This window comes from Anarrhichthys ocellatus, unplaced genomic scaffold (genome assembly GCF_004355925.1).
Source record: "Anarrhichthys ocellatus isolate YVR2014 unplaced genomic scaffold, GSC_Weel_1.0 scaffold6, whole genome shotgun sequence".
Lineage (NCBI taxonomy): Eukaryota > Metazoa > Chordata > Actinopteri > Perciformes > Anarhichadidae > Anarrhichthys > Anarrhichthys ocellatus.
Window position 1 is genome coordinate 9,817,308 of NW_022280036.1, and position 18,380 is coordinate 9,835,687.

The 18,380-nt window shown below is 42.3% G+C and overlaps 2 protein-coding genes across 2 annotated transcripts; one reads left to right on the plus strand and one right to left on the minus strand.

The window, feature by feature from the left end:
• Window positions 1–1,621: 1,621 nt before the first annotated feature.
• On the plus strand, window positions 1,622–10,240 carry LOC116382917 (eukaryotic translation initiation factor 4 gamma 2-like). Its single transcript, XM_031846361.1, has 21 exons — window positions 1,622–1,670; window positions 2,836–2,941; window positions 3,065–3,121; window positions 3,841–3,966; window positions 4,092–4,194; window positions 4,537–4,665; window positions 4,767–4,833; window positions 4,932–5,083; window positions 5,229–5,339; window positions 5,423–5,605; window positions 5,721–5,862; window positions 5,968–6,131; window positions 6,233–6,340; window positions 6,489–6,599; window positions 6,684–6,788; window positions 7,512–7,727; window positions 7,811–8,069; window positions 8,201–8,405; window positions 8,522–8,730; window positions 8,822–8,943; window positions 9,093–10,240. Exons 1-21 carry the CDS (start codon window positions 1,622–1,624, stop codon window positions 9,156–9,158), a joined length of 2,790 nt encoding a protein of 929 aa, XP_031702221.1. The 3' UTR covers window positions 9,159–10,240.
• Window positions 10,241–11,275: 1,035 nt separating this feature from the next.
• On the minus strand, window positions 11,276–18,090 carry ctr9 (CTR9 component of Paf1/RNA polymerase II complex). The gene is made up of 23 exons (XM_031846930.1): window positions 17,897–18,090; window positions 17,151–17,249; window positions 16,788–17,027; window positions 16,586–16,703; window positions 16,405–16,494; window positions 16,062–16,318; window positions 15,856–15,963; window positions 15,535–15,771; window positions 15,212–15,430; window positions 14,834–15,017; window positions 14,641–14,729; window positions 14,348–14,533; window positions 14,137–14,224; window positions 13,903–14,051; window positions 13,695–13,811; window positions 13,457–13,602; window positions 13,301–13,372; window positions 13,022–13,157; window positions 12,773–12,916; window positions 12,531–12,676; window positions 12,355–12,445; window positions 12,145–12,257; window positions 11,276–12,067 (listed from the first exon to the last, which is right to left on the minus strand). Exons 1-23 carry the CDS (start codon window positions 17,939–17,941, stop codon window positions 11,602–11,604), a joined length of 3,540 nt encoding a protein of 1,179 aa, XP_031702790.1. The 5' UTR covers window positions 17,942–18,090; the 3' UTR covers window positions 11,276–11,601.
• Between the last annotated feature and the right edge of the window lie 290 nt (window positions 18,091–18,380).

Here is an 18,380-nt window from a genome sequence, read left to right on the forward strand (position 1 = left end):
ATAAACCTGCTCTGAAAGAAGGGGAAATAGTTTAACATCTTGTCCTGATGATGGTGCTACAAGAAAGGTCAGGTTATCACTATAGACATTAGGATTCATCCTGGGGGCCCCCATGAATATCCTCTGCAAATTCTATGGAAATCTTGACATTACAGTAGCTTTGGAAAGGTCATCAAAACCATTAGGAATCCTCTGTGGACCATTAATATCTGACAACTTAATGTAAATGTGGCCAGTACTTGTTGAGATATCTTTACTCTTTGCATCTCCATATACCAGTGGGCAGAAACTGGAAGAATGAGTGTGAAATCAGCATGTAAGTCCTCAATAAATGGTTTAATGGTGCACTTAATTAAGAATTATCCTCCATGCTGGCTCATGAACCCTTTGGGCATCAGGATGGCAGATTGCATTTGGTTTGAGTGCTGTGTCAACAACAGTCATCGATCCTCCTCCTTGGCATCCTTGAGTCAAAAAAACCTGAATCCCTAGTAGCTCCGAAATCCATGCCCTGTAGTTAACCCTGGGCGGGACATCCCTGTAGAGGAGGGCAAGAAAATTGAGTCTCCCTGAGAGGATCAATGTAGTTTCACTGGTGACTTTACAATCCATAAGGTCATATTCTGCTGTCATGGAAGTCACTTATATGAAGACAGTTTCCACCCACAAAGGAAAGAAAAAAGTCGATGAAAAGGCAAGATAAAAATAAAAATAACCTCGGTAAATCAAAATAATGTGATGACAAGTCAATATCATGACGTAATACACTTTTTAACCACTATTTCATAACATTAGACTAAAAATGATGAGGTACCAAGTCAAATGTATGAGATAAGCTAAAGCTATTAAACACTGCAATTTTGACTTACTATCTCATAGTTTTGGAGTACAAATTATGGATGAACAATTTATAAGTTTGGATATCAAGTCAAAATCAGGAGATGGAAAGTCAAAATCACGAAAAGTTTGACTCACTATTTCACAACTCTGAGTAAATTTTATGAGATAACTCAAAATTATGATATAAAAAGTCAAAATTGAGTCAAAGTTGTACTCACTATTTCATATTTTGACTTTAAATTATGGAATACTAAAATGAAAATCTGACATAGTCGACATTTTTTTATTACCATCCCATAATGCCGATTTATTAAGTCAATTGCTTTGTCATCGATATTTTTCCTCTACCTGGCGAAAAATGTTCTTCCATTGTTTTCTCTACATCCAGCTGTAGGACAATCCTTGATTTGTCTCAGCACACATCCAAATTCCACAGTACAGAACAAACCCTCTGGACAAGACACCAGACGTGTTATTCTGATGAGAGCAGATTGCGAAACGTTCACGAGTTTTCCGTACGTAACGTCGGCAGGGTGGGACGATGACGTTGCACACGGCCCCGTATAAATACCGGCTTCCGCATGACGTAGATAAGCAGTCAGCATTCTTTCTTTGCTGTAGCCAGTTGCTATCACCGTCGTGGTTTCTACTAAATACTACCGAAACGTATTGGCGTAAACGCGACTTGTTGAGCTAATTTTCCTAATCTATCTTTTTTTCTCTCTTGGTCGACAAGACAGCCATTACACTGACGTTCCCTTTGTAAAGGTAAGGTACCCCGATGTCTTCCCCGGCTAACGGTCAGCTAACTCAGCTAGCCGACTGGTCGGGTTAGGAAGTTCGTCTTCGTTACGATGATGTTATATTCGATGCGGTGAAATACCAATGTGGGTTGTTAAATTTAGCTCTAGCTGACCTCGTTTGACAATAAGACGACGAAATTGAGTGGTTTCACGTTCAGAAAAAAATAGTGTTTTTCGAATAGTTTCGCCTAACGTTAGCTTATTAGCCGTTAGCGTACCGGCGGCCTGCTGAACAAAACCTCCCAAGATGTCGCTGTGTGTGGACATCCGGTGTCTGAACAAAGACATCGTAAAAACAGCTGATGGGATTCTGTTTTTGGTCTATTTTTACGTCGTTTTATATCTAAATGCATGACGATGTCGTTGTATAATAGAAACTACGTACTAATTACATAAGTTGTAACGCCCTGCTTTGGCTTTTTTTGTAAATTTTGTAATTATGGGATAAGAGGATGAGCCACGTAATGTTGGCAGCTTACTGATAACTCACTGATACTGGTTTTGGCATTTTATTTAATAATTTGGTTAAATTGACCAGATTGAAAATGAACCTAACGTTAATTGACATGAATAATTCCAACGAGGCACGTGTTATCCTGGTTTCCCCTCTTCCTGTAGCGGTGCCATCGGTCATTACGGGTTAGGTTATATAAGGTAAACCTGGGTAATTTAGGTTATATAAGGTAAACCTGGGTAATTTAGGTTGTATAAGGTAAACCTGGGTAATTTAGGTTGTATAAGGTAAACCTGGGTAATTTAGGTTGTATAAATTAAACCTGGGTAATTTAGGTTGTATAAATTAAACCTGGGTAATTTAGGTTGTATAAATTAAACCTGGGTAATTTAGGTTGTATAAATTAAACCTGGGTAATCTAGGTTATATAAATTAAACCTGGGTAATTTAGGTCATGGTGGATTATTGTTAGGAGGCGCAGAAAACTACGCCAACGTAGTGTTCTAGCATAATTTAGCTACACTGTTGCTAAATTAAGATGGTAACGTTACAGATCCAGTGTCGCATTCACTTACACGGACAAAGATAAGCCTGAAATCCACTAAACTCGTAATAAAAACGACACATCATTAAAGCTTGACTTTAATGTGCTTGGTGACCCTCAAACGTGTGTGTTTTGCGTTTTACTCCCGTTAGCTTTGCGCTAATGTGTTCCGTTGTCTCCGTCTCTACTTCCAGGTCGCTCTTTCCTTCCCTTCCCCGGAACATTATTCTTTTCAGATATTCTTTGTCAAGCCGCCAAAGTGGAGAGTGTCGTTGCATCAGGGGGTCCTTCTCGTTTCAGGTATTGAACATTACCCCATTACACGGCCTATTTATACCGTTGAACCCCAAAACAGCTTAAATAAAGGATTAGGCTCACATCTTATGTTAAGTTAAAACCTTTTTCCTTTTTTTGTTATTGCAGTGTAGCGGGAGGAGGTGGGGGTGCACCTCAGCACTATCCCAAGACTGTCGGCAACAGGTGATTTTCCAAAGTTTCCTTTCTCATGGAACACCTAGTCATTGATCTTTATTACATATTAAATCCATATCCATCTCCTACAGGCTGGAATTATACTCCCTCATATTTATTGTACACGTATGGGGAATAGGGATGTCTCTAAGTGCCTTCTTTAGCCACTGCATATATTAGTATGTGGCTCTACACCACTCATGGTTTCCAGTTATGAGGATAACCTGCATATTCTACAGGTTTACTTTGACCGTCTACCACTCAATGATTTGGTACTGTCAATATTTTAATATATATATTTTTTTCCAATTGAGTTATAGGGAAACTGCATATATTTCAACTGGCTTTGTATTGTTGCAGTGTGAACAATTTTTACCATCCCTCCGTGTCACCGGAGCAGCCCACCCTCTCACACCAACAACAGTTGCTGTGTACTGCAAAACAATGCATTTGGGGACATGAGCTTGGGTAACGCAGCCAAACGTCATTAATGTGCACTTGCCACACTGCAACGATGCAAAGGCGGTTGAAAATGGGCAGCACAGTATTTAAACATGAACCATAGACGCGTCAAGTTGTGTTTGCAGTAGTTTATCTGTATCTTGAATCACATTTCAGTGGCATTGCTTTCAGACTTTGGTGTCAGCCACAATGTATCGTGGCTAGATACCTGTGGTAAAAGGTCTGGTTTGTCTGGTTCTGTATTGACTTCGTTTTGTCCGTTGCAGCGGGTTCCTGGGGAAAGCCCCAGGTTCTGGCGTTCAGAGATGGTTACCTTCTCGAAGCACTAGACGAGATGCCAACTCCTCCCACGAGAAAGGGCAAAATGATGCAATCTTTAGGAAAGTGAGAGGGTAAGTTTCTGATTTAAATCCACATTTACTCCAGGTACAAAGATTGTATTGGAGTATTTCAATTGTAAGCTTGGATCTTAATACCTCTTGTGAAGTCTTTTCAACTCATGTCCATCTTTTTTTAGCATACTTAATAAACTGACCCCAGAGAAGTTTGACAAACTATGCCTGGAGCTCCTCAATGTGGGTGTGGAGTCAAAACATGTCTTAAAAGGAACCATCTTGTTGGTGGGTATTCTTTTAGTTGTACTTGTGTATTGTTCCTATAACCCATTAAAATGTTCACCTAACCTGTAATAAGTACTTTGAGAGGCAGCTTGGCAGTGTGTCACATTGTTCTAGTCATAAATCTGAAGTAAACAATATTTTAAAGTGTAATAGGACTTTCCAATGCTCACTTGAGTTTATACATTGTTGTAGCAATTTTATAGTTGATACCATTTGTAACCCAGATTTGGTATTGAATTGACTGACTGCAGCCTTGGTCTGCTACAGCATCTTAAAGACTGTAATGTTGGTTAGGATTGTGTCTTAGCTGGTTAATTTGATGTTTTAATTTCTTTATTTTAGATTGTTGACAAAGCCCTCGAAGAGCCAAAGTATAGCCAGTTATACGCTCAGCTATGTCTACGCTTGGCAGAGGATGCACCAAACTTTGAAGACCCAACCGAAAATCAAGCAACAAATAAGCAGAATACTGTAAGTTTTTGTAACGATGGGATTTTCCCAGGGATATAGTTGGTTAACTGCTTTAGTACTCTATGGCGCCATCTGGATTTTGAACAATTTCTGTTTTACAGACCTTCAGAAGGCTTCTGATTTCCAAGCTTCAAGATGAATTTGAGAACCGCACCAGAAATGTTGAACGTAAGTGATTTAACAAATACACAGGCCGGTTACTAAATATGCAGGTCTTTCTTGAATTGTTCCTTGTATTCAACTGTCGTACCTCCCCCGCCCTGCAGACTTTGACAAACATGACGATCCACTCACTTCGGAAGAGGAGGAGCAGCGTGGCATTGCAAAGCTCAAGATGCTGGGCAACATCAAATTCATCAGTGAACTTGGCAAACTCAACCTTATCCATGAATCTATCCTCCATAAGTGCATCAAAACAGTAAGTTCTGTTTTACTTTTAAATGGTTGGGTGTAATCTCAAACCTTATTTGTCATAACTTGTGTAATCCAAAGCTGATGTGACTTCGAACCACCAAGATGGTGAAGAAATTAGTTCTTTGTATTGAGTGTTCTTTCTTTTAAAGCTTTTGGAGAAGAAGAAAAGAGTCCAACTTAAGGACATGGGTGAAGATTTGGAATGCCTCTGTCAGATAATGAGAACAGTGGGACCTAAACTTGATCATGAAAAGGCTAGGGTGAGTATCTAAAATAACAAACTGATAATAGTCTCGTCTTAAAATGTCAGATTCCTTGTATAACAAATCCCTTCTCCTTTCAGTCCTTGATGGATCAGTACTTTAGCCGCATGCAATGCTTAACAAACAGCAAGGAACTGCCGGCTAGGATTCGTTTCCTGCTTCAGAATACCGTGGAGCAGCGAGCAAACCACTGGGCTGCTCGCAAAGCGTATAGTGACAATGGACCAAAGACGATCAACCAAGTTCGTCAGGATGCAGTAAAGGTTAGCTATAAACTGTCTCCATTTATCGTGGACAGTGTAAATGGGATTACCGATCTAGTACTCGTAGCTTCCCTGCATCCTCAGATTATGACTGGATTCCATCTGTGCTTTGCAGGATTTAGGTTGTTTCTTTCCACCTTCAAACGATGGCATGCGGAATGAATTCTTCATGGAAAACTCCTCCTTCCTGCCAACTAGGATCAAGTTTGACAGAGAAACTCTTGGTGGGCTGGCTGATATGTTTGGCCAGATGCCTGGTATGTCACAGCTTTTGTTCTCTCGGGAGATAAGCGCGTTAGTCCGTCAATAAGGATTGATGCTTTTTGGACATGTTTTAATGTTTGCTGTCTTGTTTTGTGTAGGAAGTGGCATTGGTACAGGTCCAGGAGTCATTCAGGACCACTACTCTCCTACCATGGGACGTCATCGCACAAACCCGCTCTACAACGGCCACATTGGAAACAGCAACGGTTCACACCAGCCTCAATTTGAAGGGGGAAGCAAACCGTATATAAAACCAAACCAGGTACATACATCTACACTGTAATTTTTCAGTACTTTATAATAGAGTATTTGGGGAGGGAGTCATCATTCCACACACTAACACTGTGAAATCTCTTTTTAAAGGGGCAGGGTTCACCCGTTTTCAACCACAAACAGACTCACGCTGTGCAGATGCAGTCTAAGGATATGGCTCCACGATTCGTCAAGAAGGGGAAGGTCAATGCTGACGAGGTACATTGATTAACTGAGATTATGTTTGATTGTTTTGATTGGAAGTTCAAATGGCACCCAGTAGTCAGGGTGCCATTTATATGGATCCTAATGTGTCGGCTGGATTAATTTACAGTGATATTGTGAGTCGTTGTCTTCATCCCTCTAGATAAGTCTGAGGCCAGCGCAGTCCTTCATCTTAAGTAAAAAACAAATCCCTAAACTGCAGCCACAGATGACCATGATTCCTTCAAGTGCCCAAGGTTCCACACTCGGACAGGTAACATTTCAAATTGCATGTGTTGAACAGAGATGGTAATCACAGGTTCCAGAGAACATGCATTCATTTGGATTTATTTGTTAGTCTCCACAGCTTGGCCTGAAAATCAATCCTCCTCCAATTCAGGAAAAACCTGCAAAGTCTACCAAAAAGGCTCCTCCTACAAAGGAGGAGTTGCGCAAAATGACCGTAAGTTAAACTCTGTGCTTTCTTCATGCACAATATACCATGTCTGGCATAATGTATCTCAGTCCTTTGGGGTGGAGCATATGGCAAATATGTCATATAAAAAATTGTATCGGGCAGGAACAGTCATCGCAATTCTGTTTGTTGGTTTTAAAGACTATTTTGCAAGTTAATGAAAAGTACAACCAAACTGATTTTTCCATTTAAAAGAAATGGCCCTGCAAGGTAACAACAAATTCTGTTGTCACATTAATTTTTTTATTTTTATTTTTTTTTTAATATTTATCTAACTTTTGGAAATCCACATCAAACATGTAGCATTGAAACAGCTTTTTTTTTTTTTTTTTTTTTTTTTTTTTTTTAAAAATAGTCTGGCACAGTGGTCTCTCCACATAAAAAGCACTACGTATACAGTACATCACGCTCAGCAATTTTTAAAGAGCGCAAACGGCATCACCATGATAACCAAATATGTTCTGGTCTAAAGAGACAACCTGTCAACACATTAGAGTGTCTGTAGCTGGTACCGACGACGTTGTCTTCACTTCACCTGTCTCTCCTCCTCTCCATGTTTGGTGGCATCTTGGGGAGATTTTAAACACTGGAGCCATAGAACTGCAACTGATAGTATCGAGCTACGAGGACACATTCTAACGCGCTCTCTGTAAAGGCGGACATGGGAGTCATTTAAAGCCTTCACAACCATACTGTCCTTTCCTTTTTCAGGAGACGCTGGTGGCAGATTACCTGAACAACAAGAATATTGATGAGGCAGTGAATGCTGTGAGGGAGATGAAGGCTCCAAAGCACTTTTTGTCTGAGATGCTGAACATGATCGTGGTCTATTCACTTGATCGTTCAGATGAAGATAAGGAGCATGCCAGCAGCCTGGTCCTTGCTCTCTGCACAGAGAGTCTTGCTACGGGTGAAAATCTAATGCAGGTTAGTATTCAGGATATACGAAACTCGTGTTACTCTCTGAATATCAGTTACTCGGCTCTAACTACTCTGTTTTTATTTGATAGGCCTTTTTGAGTGTTCTGGACCAGTGTCCTAAGATCGAGGAAGAAGTACCACTGGTGAAGTCCTACCTGGCTCAGTTTGCTGCGCGCGCCATCATCACTGACCTGGTCAGCATCGCAGATCTGGCCCACCCGCTGGAGAATGGTGCACATTTCCCACTATTCTTGCTCTGCCTGCAGCAGATGGTCAAACTGAAGGACCGTGAGTGGCTGGCTGACATGTTCCAGCTGAGCAAGGTCAACATGCAGAAGATGCTACCTGGTATGTCCAAACCCACTTAGTTAGTCTCTCAATGATGCAGTATAAAGGAAACGGATGTTTGTTTCATTTTTAGTCTCTTTTGCTATTAGTGATGTGTGTATATATTTATTTATTTTTTTATGCTTCCATAGAAATTGACCAAAACAAGGACCGGATGCTGGAGATTCTGGATGGCAAAGGCCTCAGCTTTTTGTTTCCACTGATGAAACTGGAGAAAGAGCTGCTGAAGCAGATCAAAGTCGATCCCTCCCCACAATCGATCTACAAGTGGATCAAAGACAACATCTCTCCTAAACTCCACACCGACAAAGGCTTTGTCAACATCCTCATGACCAGGTACAGCAGTGCACAATGCCCACTCTGCTGCTTAAACTACCTGTTTGATTGTTAATCTAACCCCAAACAATATATTTTGCTCTTAAAGTTAACCATATATTTGTCTCGTCTGCCAGCTTCTTGCAGTACATTGCATATGAGATCAACCCTGACGACGACGAAGAGCAGCTTTCAGCACCCAGTAAGGAGCAGCAGGATGAGGAGAAGCAGCAGCTGCTGGCTTTCAAGCCAGTGATGCAGAAGTTCCTACACGATCACATTGAGCTGCAAGTCGGTGCGCTGTATGCCCTGCAGGTTCACTGCAATACAAAGTGTTTCCCCAAAGGTATTTACACTTAAGTTTAGAAACTCGGCATCAAAGTTCAATACCGTCTCTGACTTGGGCCTGACGCTTAATGATTCCTCTCCTCTTCCAGGTATGTTGCTGCGCTACTTTGTTAACTTTTATGACATGGAAATAATTGAAGAAGAAGCCTTCCTTTCATGGAAAGAAGATGTCACCCAAGAATACCCAGGGAAAGGAAAAGCATTATTTCAGGTATGTACTTTGCTATCGGGTTACAGATGATCAGAAACTTGAATATTATGATCACAGGAAAATGATTAACCAGGTTCCATGTAAATGTCCCAATAAGGCTCACACCTAGGGTAATGCTGTGTCTAATGGAGATACTGTTTATGGTGCAGGTGAACCAGTGGCTGACCTGGCTGGAGACTGCTGAAGAAGAGGAGTCTGAGGATGAAGATTACTGAGGAACAGGCCAAAGCCATGTGTTATCAGGATGCAATGAATACTTTTTTTACTTATCTCCATTCGCCCTTCCCAGTCTCGACCCTAACCCCTTCCCTCGCTCCTTGTTAATGAATATTTTCCAACCACTGTTACAATTCATTCCACTATGAAATGTTTTGCCAGATCAAGCCAGCATCACAACCATTATATTCATATTGTATTTATGCTTTCCTTTCATCTTATCTAAGTTGATGTCCTGCAGCCGAGGTTTTATACATTTCAATCTTGGGTTATGTTTTCTTTTCTTTAACAGTAGGCAGTATTTTCCGGGAAACTGTACCAGCACCAACACCTGACCCATTGTATCACCTTTTACATCTGGTAGGAGTCACCAAGTGCTGCCATAACTACTTACTTAAAAACTGTTTACAAAAAGAGAATCTCTAACATAGTGCAAAGAGACTTTACTCATTGTTGTATCTGCATTTGTTAAATCAGTTTTAGATGACCGTTGCTTAACATCATGAGTCGTTGCAATAGTAAGATACAATTTCCTTGATTTGTAGAAACCATCCTGTGTTGCGTTTTTGGGCTGACATAATTATAATGGTTTTGTGTGCTTGAAAGCAAACCTTTTTTCTTTTTTCTAAAAATTCATAACTATCTAGATTTGGACAACGGACTTTTTTGATTTGCACAGTGTGATTTCAGTTACCCACATTTAGTTAAAATGAATCAAGAGCTTTTTCTGTACAAATCTTTTGTGCTGTTAGGAACGAGTCTGTGTGGCCTTTTTAATTTATCAATTCATATGGATATACCTCTTATGTATCTCGGACTATACTTGAATGTCTCGGTTTTATCATTGAGACAGCCAAAGCTTAGTTTCCTGTGCAACAGTTGTTCACCACCATGTGTGGAAATTTTACGTCGGTTTGCCATATTTGTCGAGTTTTTAAATGGTCTTTTTAATCTTCATGAAATTACAAAGAATGTACTGTAGATGTACACTTTTCCTTCTTTTGGGGTGTCACTGTCAGGGTAAGTGAAAGAAGTTCAGTGTACAACTACAGATCAACCTTGAATAAAGTTTAACAGTTCATGTCATTGTCCTGAAGACTTATTTCCCCCATCTCTCTCAAACTTAAGGTTTCATTTTGAATATTCACTTGCTTTCATATTTTGCGTGCAAAGACATTTTAGTTAATTTCAACCATTTGGAACAAATGATTAGTTACCCTGGTTCAAATCTGCTGTTTGGACATTCTCCCAATATTGGCGAGTTCCTTAGGCATCCTACCAGTCAAACACACTAGGGTTGATGGTCCGTTACCCTGGCAACCTGTCCAAGTGCATCTTACCTTAGGCCCATGCCGAAGCCCCTCCCTGACTAGAATAAGGGGTTGGATTACAAATCACATTTAAGCAATTCATCACACTGTACTGACCACAGTCGGTGTACTTCCAGTCCCAAGTTTCCCAAGCTTGCAGTTAAATTGTCTTTTACTCTTGATAAGATACTTTAGCCAGAGTAGATTATCATTTAAATTTACCTGGCTTTAATGCATATTAATTTCAAATTGAGGCCACAATTCTAACTTTACAGTAACAGTGGAAGTTGATATGAAGTCAACAGGGTTCAATGAAAACAAATCACTTTATTTTGTACAGGCAATGGTTGTAGCTACTCTGGCTTTTTTTTTTTTTTTTTTTTTTTTTATAAATATACATTGTTTTGACAGACTTTTGAAAATGAGACCTCTCAGGTTAATGGAGCTGAAATACTATAATTGAATTAGTTTTTTGCATCAAGTAAATGTCATGTCACTTTCCTTCTCAGTACACCAGAATGCTACATTTTAAAGCTCACATTTAATATACAATTCTGAGGGAGACAGGGTTTTGGTGCTTGTCACAAACTATGAAATTGTCAGTGATTAACAAGTAAAACTAATCTTAAAGTTGTTTGGAGGAAGACTTGAGTTGTTGCCAAACATTGACTAGTTGTATTAACACATCTTACAGCATTTCACCTAGTTTACCAGTACTCTTTTTTTGCTATCAAAGTACTGATTCTTTAGTGGAATGTCACTTTCTATTTGGTCAGTTGGTCTGATACAGAAGCAGAAATAAACAATTCACAACGTACACTTATTTTTATTTTACATTTTGTTGAAGCATCTTCTCATTTAGGGTCAGTGTCTCATCTGACCAGCTTTGATAGAAAATAGATGTTTGAACCTTTAGTTTACTTCAAACCATTTCATCTGTCTTTAACAAAAAACAAATCGGTGAAAAGACATTTCCAGTAATGCACAAGAATACTGGGCCAACAAAAGAACTACACAATTTTAGGCTAATTCCCAGATATCGCACAGACAGAAATCCCTGCTTTAATAGAAAATAAAAAATGCAGATGTAGAGCGTTTTCTCAGTATTACATGGGAATAGTCTGAGGAAGAATTAATCGCTATCGTTGTTGGAAGCTCCTTGTTCAGAGCCGTTGTCGGAGCGGCGCGGGGAGCCCTCGTTGTCGGAGCGGCGCGGGGAGCCCTCGTTGTCGGAGCGGCGCGGGGAGCCCTCGTTGTCGGAGCGGCGCGGGGAGCCCTCGTCTGATCCTGCATCAGATCCCATATCTGATCCCCGGTCCGACGCTGCGGCGGGCGAACCAGGCCGGGACTCGTCGTCGGATCCGGACCGACTCCTCTTGCTCTCGTTGTCCGACTGCTCCGAGTCAGACTGCCGCTGCACCCTCCTCTTCTTCACTGGACGGTCGCTGCCAGAGTCATCGTTGTCTGAGCCTGCAGAGCGCCGAGGGCTGCCCGCCTCACTGCCAGAGCGGTTCTTTCCTCCATCCGACTCGCTGTCGGACGCAATCCGCTTCTTGTGGCCGCCCTCATCAGATCCTGAACCGCTGTCTCTTTGTTGTCTGTATGGGAGAAAGTGCACTCATCAATTTTCTGATGTAATAAGTGTAAAGCCTCATTTAAACTTTAATGCTCTTACTTGTCTTCTGCTATTTTCAGGCCATCCTCATCTGAAGAGGACTCAGAAGAGGAGATGATAGCCTTAGACTTGATCTTTCCTTTGAGAGACGGTGGCAGACGCTCAGCCTGTGACTAAAAGTGATGAAAAGACGTCAACATTTATAGAAAACCAGGCCAAAAAGAATTTCAATAACAAAAGAACAGGACAAAGAAAACTCAAAGGACGGACCCTATCAATCCTCTTGCGTTCTTTAGGTCGACGCTGCTTCTTGGGTCGTGATCCTCCTTCCTCGCCATCACTGTCATCTCCTCTGGCAGATCTGTAATGCAAGACAAAATTGGCTCCGAGTATCTTATGCGCCTCGTTCAGCCGTCCGAATAAATAAACGTCGGTGACAGACTCACTTCCTCCTCTTCTTGCGGGACTTATCTCCGTCCGCACCGTCATCCTGTTCGCTGCCACTGCCGCCCCTTCTCTTCTTCTTCTTCTTCATTGGCAGGTCCTCATCAGAGTCGTCATTGACAAACTCATCCATGTCTCCTTTCTTACGCTTAAAGATTAAAAAAAATAAAAAAGATGAAGTGTGTTATCTATACTGCATTCTGTGCAAGTTGGCCTGCTGATGAGTTTGTTATCAGACACTCACGCGTCCACCGCTCTTCCTCTTTTCTTTGGACATTTCCTTTGACCCCTCTGCGAAGCTGAGCAGGCCCTTGGTCTTCTCCACGTACAAAGCTCTCTGCTCCAGGAGCTTCTTCTGTTCCTCCACCACTTTGTTCCGCTTATCCGTCTAACAAGGTTTGAGGATGACAAGCCAACCGATTAATTAGAAGTGTAGCTCAAAATGTAGAAACCTAGTCATGATCAGTAACTACCAAAAAGCTTCCATTAGTACCAGTTCTTTCTTCATCTGTTGACGCAGCATGTCCCTCTCCTGCTCTTGTTTGGCCCGAAGCTCCTTCTCCTCCTCGTCCTGCTTTCTGGCTCTCGCCACGTGGTACTGAGCCTGACTCAACAGGTCAGAGCACTGCCTGCAACCCCACAACACATCCACCAAAGCATTAGGTTTGAAAAAAAGAAATGTAATATCTCTGAAGCTTAAACTGCATTTGAGGTAAAAAAAAGAAAAAGAAAAAAGAATTAGCTGTGATGAAAATAATAGATTCAGACTGACCTGGCCTCAGAAGCGGCCAGAGCGAGGTCAAACCTCATCTTGTCTCCAGCCTTGCAGAGGTAGCTGAAATACCTGTGGGAGGAGGCGATACAATTGCAGGATTAGGGCAGCCGGAGGGTCAGACTGGGAGGAGGAAGTAGAAATCAAGCTTCGTACCTGTGAGCCAGTTCAAGCTCTTTGACAGCGCTGAGCACAGCCTTCAAGTTGCTTTTCTCATCTTTCAGCACAAGAGTGGCCAGTCTCTGAAGCACCAGGGCCACGTTGAACATGAGCACTGTGTCGCTGGGCGCCACGTGACGGGCCTTGTCCGAAACACATCAGAAAGACAAAGCTAGACTCCCCTCATATTGTAGCAGAAGATAAAAAGCCTTTCATTGTTTTCCCTTCGCGTTACCTTCAGCAGCATCTGCTTGCACTCTTGGAGTTTGCCACATTTGAAGAGCGCCCTTGCGAGGTACAGCAGCACCTCAGTGTTCTGGTATTTGAAAAATTTCTTCAGGCAGTTCTCGTACTGTAGAGCAGAATACAATACTCAACTCTCAGGATAAAAACATGAACAAAGACGATCATGTTTTAGAAGTCATCACAAGTGAGGCCTTTACCATCTGCACAGCGCTGATGTACTGCTTCTGTTCGACGTAGATGTGAGCCAGATTGAGCCAGACGTCACTGATGTCTGCTGTGGCCTCCCTCACCTGCGCAAACACGTCACGAGCCTCTCTGAAGAAGCCCTTATGGGCCAGGACGGCACCTGGACACGAGGCATTTATGTGAAATACTTCATACATAAAAAAGTAGAACTAATAAAAAGTCAAATAAGTACAGACTCGACGGACCGATGCCATTGGCAGCGTAGAGGTTCTTGGAGTCATTTCGCAGGACTTGTTTGTATATCGCCAGGGCTCGGTCCTGGTGTCTCTTTTCCTGTCAAGACAAAAGAAAAGAAAATATTTGAGGACCTATTATTTCTCTTCACTTATTCAACTTCAGAGAAAACAAGTACAAGAGCTCCATCACACAATAAGTGAGGCGATTACTGAACGGCACCTTTTCCCGGTCTCTTGTGGGCTGGTGCAGAGTCTGCAGCCACACGTTACCCAGAGCCAGCATGGAGTACGTGTCGTTTTGTGTGGACGGCTGCTTCAGAATACGCTCAAACTTCTTTTGACCCGGTCCCCATTCCTGTTTGGCCAAGTGAAGGTTCCCTATGAGGGACCAGGCATCCGGGTGGTCCTGCACCAAGAAGAACAAACATCAGATGATGTTGAAGAGAGGTCGACAGCATCTGATTTTTATTAGATTCGGACGTTATTGTATTCACACTACAGGTGACAAAGTACCTGATTAATCTGCAGGGCCTCTTTGAACCAATCGGAGGCTTCGTAGAAATTTCCTTTGTCGCGAGCCATCGCTCCGAGACGCAGATAACCTGTTGACCAAAAATTCAAGCGAGTCTTCACAGAGTACAAACATTTTTCTTCTTGTTCTCCCCTTTTTTTTTTTTTAATAAATTGTATAATGTTGCATGCTTACAGTCCACATAGTTAGGATGCTCTCTCAGGATGTTTTTGTAGAGTTTCTCAGCTTCGTGGAATTCACACATCGCCTCGTACAGGCGGGCCAGATTGTAGGATGTGGTGACAGAAATGGCGTTGTAGTAATGCTCGTCATGCTCTCCTTCAGCTTTGGCCCGCTCGAGAGACGCAAGAAAGTATTTCTGTAGGAGAGAAGACACGACCCATTGTTGATGTACAGTGTTCTGCCCACTGCATGATTGTGTATACAAAATTACTTTAAATACCCCAATGAAAGAGACATGTCAATGTTCTGTATATCCAATGACTTCCCAGGTGAATGCAGCTATTTTAGGGTGATACGTTTATACAAGCTGTACTGTATATTGACAGCTACCTTGGCCTCTCCAAGGTTGCCCAGTCTGAAGTGAAGAGCCCCGAGGTTGTTGAGGATCTCGGGGGGAACGTCAGCCTGCACCTTCTCCTGCAGGATGCGGGTGGCTGTGCCGTATGCAGACAGCGCTCCTTGAATGTCAGTCTGCTCCAGAATCTGAGCCAGCTCGATCCACGCCTCCACATCATCTGGGTACTGCTCCGTTACCTTCTTCAAATGGCCCTAGGGAACAAAGACAGTGACGTGTTAACTAGTATCTAGCGTAGACAGATTAGTAAACATCTCAATAAGCCATAGGATTTCAATCATCTGCACACGACACGTACTTTGGCGATGTCTCTCTTTTCCTGATCGTCAGATGTAGCATAGAGAGACCCCAGAATTTTCATTGTTTCGTAGTTGTTGGGGTAGGCCTTTAAAACCTTTTCGAAGCACTGTGCCGCATTCTCTCTGTCCCTGCGGTACACATACATCTGCCCCAGGCCGAAGAAGGGCAACACAAAGGTGGACGAGGCAAACTGAGTGGCCTGGTAGTAATACTGAAAGGCCTGGTCGTAGTCCTCCTGAGGAGAAAGAGAGATATCAGAGATGTAAATTGATAACTACATGAATATAGTAACTTGCCTCAGGATCGGTTCCGATCTTACCTGCACGTGAAATGAGCGAGCTAACTGGTAGCAGCTCTCAGCCTGCATGGCCTCAACCTCTGTGTTGTGGAAAGCGTGGAGGGCCAGATGCTGCACTTTACTGTAATCCTGATGAAAAAAACAGACACACACACAAGTGTGATTAACAGTTAAATGACAGACACTTGTTGAGTAGTAGTTAAATGATAAACTAGATGAGTCACTACCTTTTTAAAGAAAAAGTGGTTGGCCAGGTGGTTGAGCACCATGGGGTTGCTGGGGTCGATGGTGTAGGCCCGCGACAGGAGCTGCACTCCGTTCTTGATGGAATCGGCCTCCTTGCTGTTGAGCTCTAAAACCGCCAAACCAACAAGAGCTCCCACACATTTGGAATTAAGCTCCAGGGCTCGGCCAAACGCCAAACGAGCCTTCTCCAGTTTGGTGAGCTTGACAAAACAGTGGCCCATCCCCAGCCTCACCTCAGCTGGAAAGAGACAGAAGATGAGGAATGATCTGCAATACGTATCTTACAGGGTTCTGTTTTGAGGAGGATACAGGTGACGTGTTTACCTGGGCAGCCGGGGTTTGTACGGAGAGCCTTTTTGTAGTATGCCAGTGCTCCTCTGTAATCCTTTTTATTGAATGATATGCAAGCCTTACCTGTTGAACAACAACCACGTGATTATTATTATTAGTAGTAAATCAATCACAGTGGTCAAGATTGATGTTTTATTGTTAATAATGATCTTGCCAAGCAAAGCAGGGATGTTGTTGGTGGACTGATTGAGGACAAAGTGGAACTGAGCGTCAGCCTGGTCCATCTTGTCTCCTTCCAGCAGGCAGAAACAGGCTCGTCCCAACAAATGGTTCTGAGTGAGCCAAGAGCATGTTGTATTCACTTGCAGAATTAGTGGAGAAATAGCGGTTTTCACTCATCATCAATTCTTTCTTACCTGATCATACATGATGATCTTGTCTGCCATTGTATAGAGCAGCGTGGCCTGCGTGATGAGCTCTTTCTTGGCATCTTTGTTCTTCTCTTTCCGTGCTTGCTGGACATAGTAAGCTGCCAATGTGTCGAGACAGGTCATCTGGTCTTTCTCGTGGTCTCTGTAGTCGAGGTTTCCATCAATACGAGCCGCTTCTAACAGCTTGACAAAATCCTCGGTTTTGCCCTGCTTGTAGTACTCCAACTGAAACACGACGGAGTGCACACTGTTACAACTGATGGGATGAAGTGAACTTTTACATCTGGATTATGTTCAAGTCGAGGCAACGATAAAAAAAATAAATAAAAAATGCAACCACCGACTCACCGCCAAAGCGATCCATATGTGCAGCTGTGTGTGCTCCTGCTTCAGGATACTGATGACCTCGTCTCCCTCCGGCAGCTGGTCGAAGTCAAGCTCGATAACCTGCAGCATACAAAGTATTCATCAAGTCTGACAAAACTCTTAACCCATGCATCATTTAAGACATGAATGACAATGAATCGGTGCTTTATGTAATTATTGGACGTTGACATGACTTTTGCATCAAAAACTTAATTCACTGGATTAGCCAAAACTCATGTACACATGTAGACTTTGTATATACTGTGATGACTATATCCACTGCTGTGAATGATGCTGCTGCAGTTAAATTGCCATATGATAACATATGTAAACTAATTTAAAGTTCTTTGATTTACGATACTGGAACCGTTGGATTGTAGATTGCTTCATTGACAGAAAGCATCACAGTAACCGAGCTGCTAACTTGCATCACAACCCGCTCTCATATTCCTGCAGACAGTAACGTGAGTAACGTTTGATAGCTAAACGTTACTTCTGTACTCGCTGCTCCGAACATAACTGACGTTTACGTTCCGGGTCGACTTGCAAATACCTAAACATCTCAGGCTGACATGACTCTACATTAAACACTCCGCTGTGGTGTAAAGAAAAACCATAGCTGATGCTCGATATCGTTAGCATTAACGGCTAGTAGCACAGCGAGGAAACGTAACGTTAAAGGTAAGTCAAGCAAACACAATCAAATGCACATATTAGACGAGTTTTACCTCATCCGTGTCCCGTAAAGGGATCTCGATAGAGCCCCGAGACATCTTGACTGAGGAAAGGTCCACTTTGAGTTAGATGTATTAAAGAATAATACGAGATGTCCACCCGTTGTCTGTTGGTAGCTACTTCATGCTTCCTACAGGAAACAAACATACAGCCAGTGCCACGGAAACTGTGTCCGGGCAGGTTGATGGAAATCCAGAAATTGTTCCTCCTGGAGGTGAACACACGTGTTTCTTTGATGGAAACGCGGTTAAAACAGTAGTGGTAGTACTAAAAAACACAATAATTGCATTAAATTTATTCTGCATCTTCAGGAATAATTTTAGTTGGTTTTCATTTAGCCTGATGGGATGCGGTAACAATTTGCTCACAAATTAAATTCAACATTAGCTGCAAGTTCGACAATATTGAAAGAACTATCAGTTTCAGTGGCAATAGGAGTATTTAGCAATGTTAAAGCGGTGAATTTAAATTTAAACC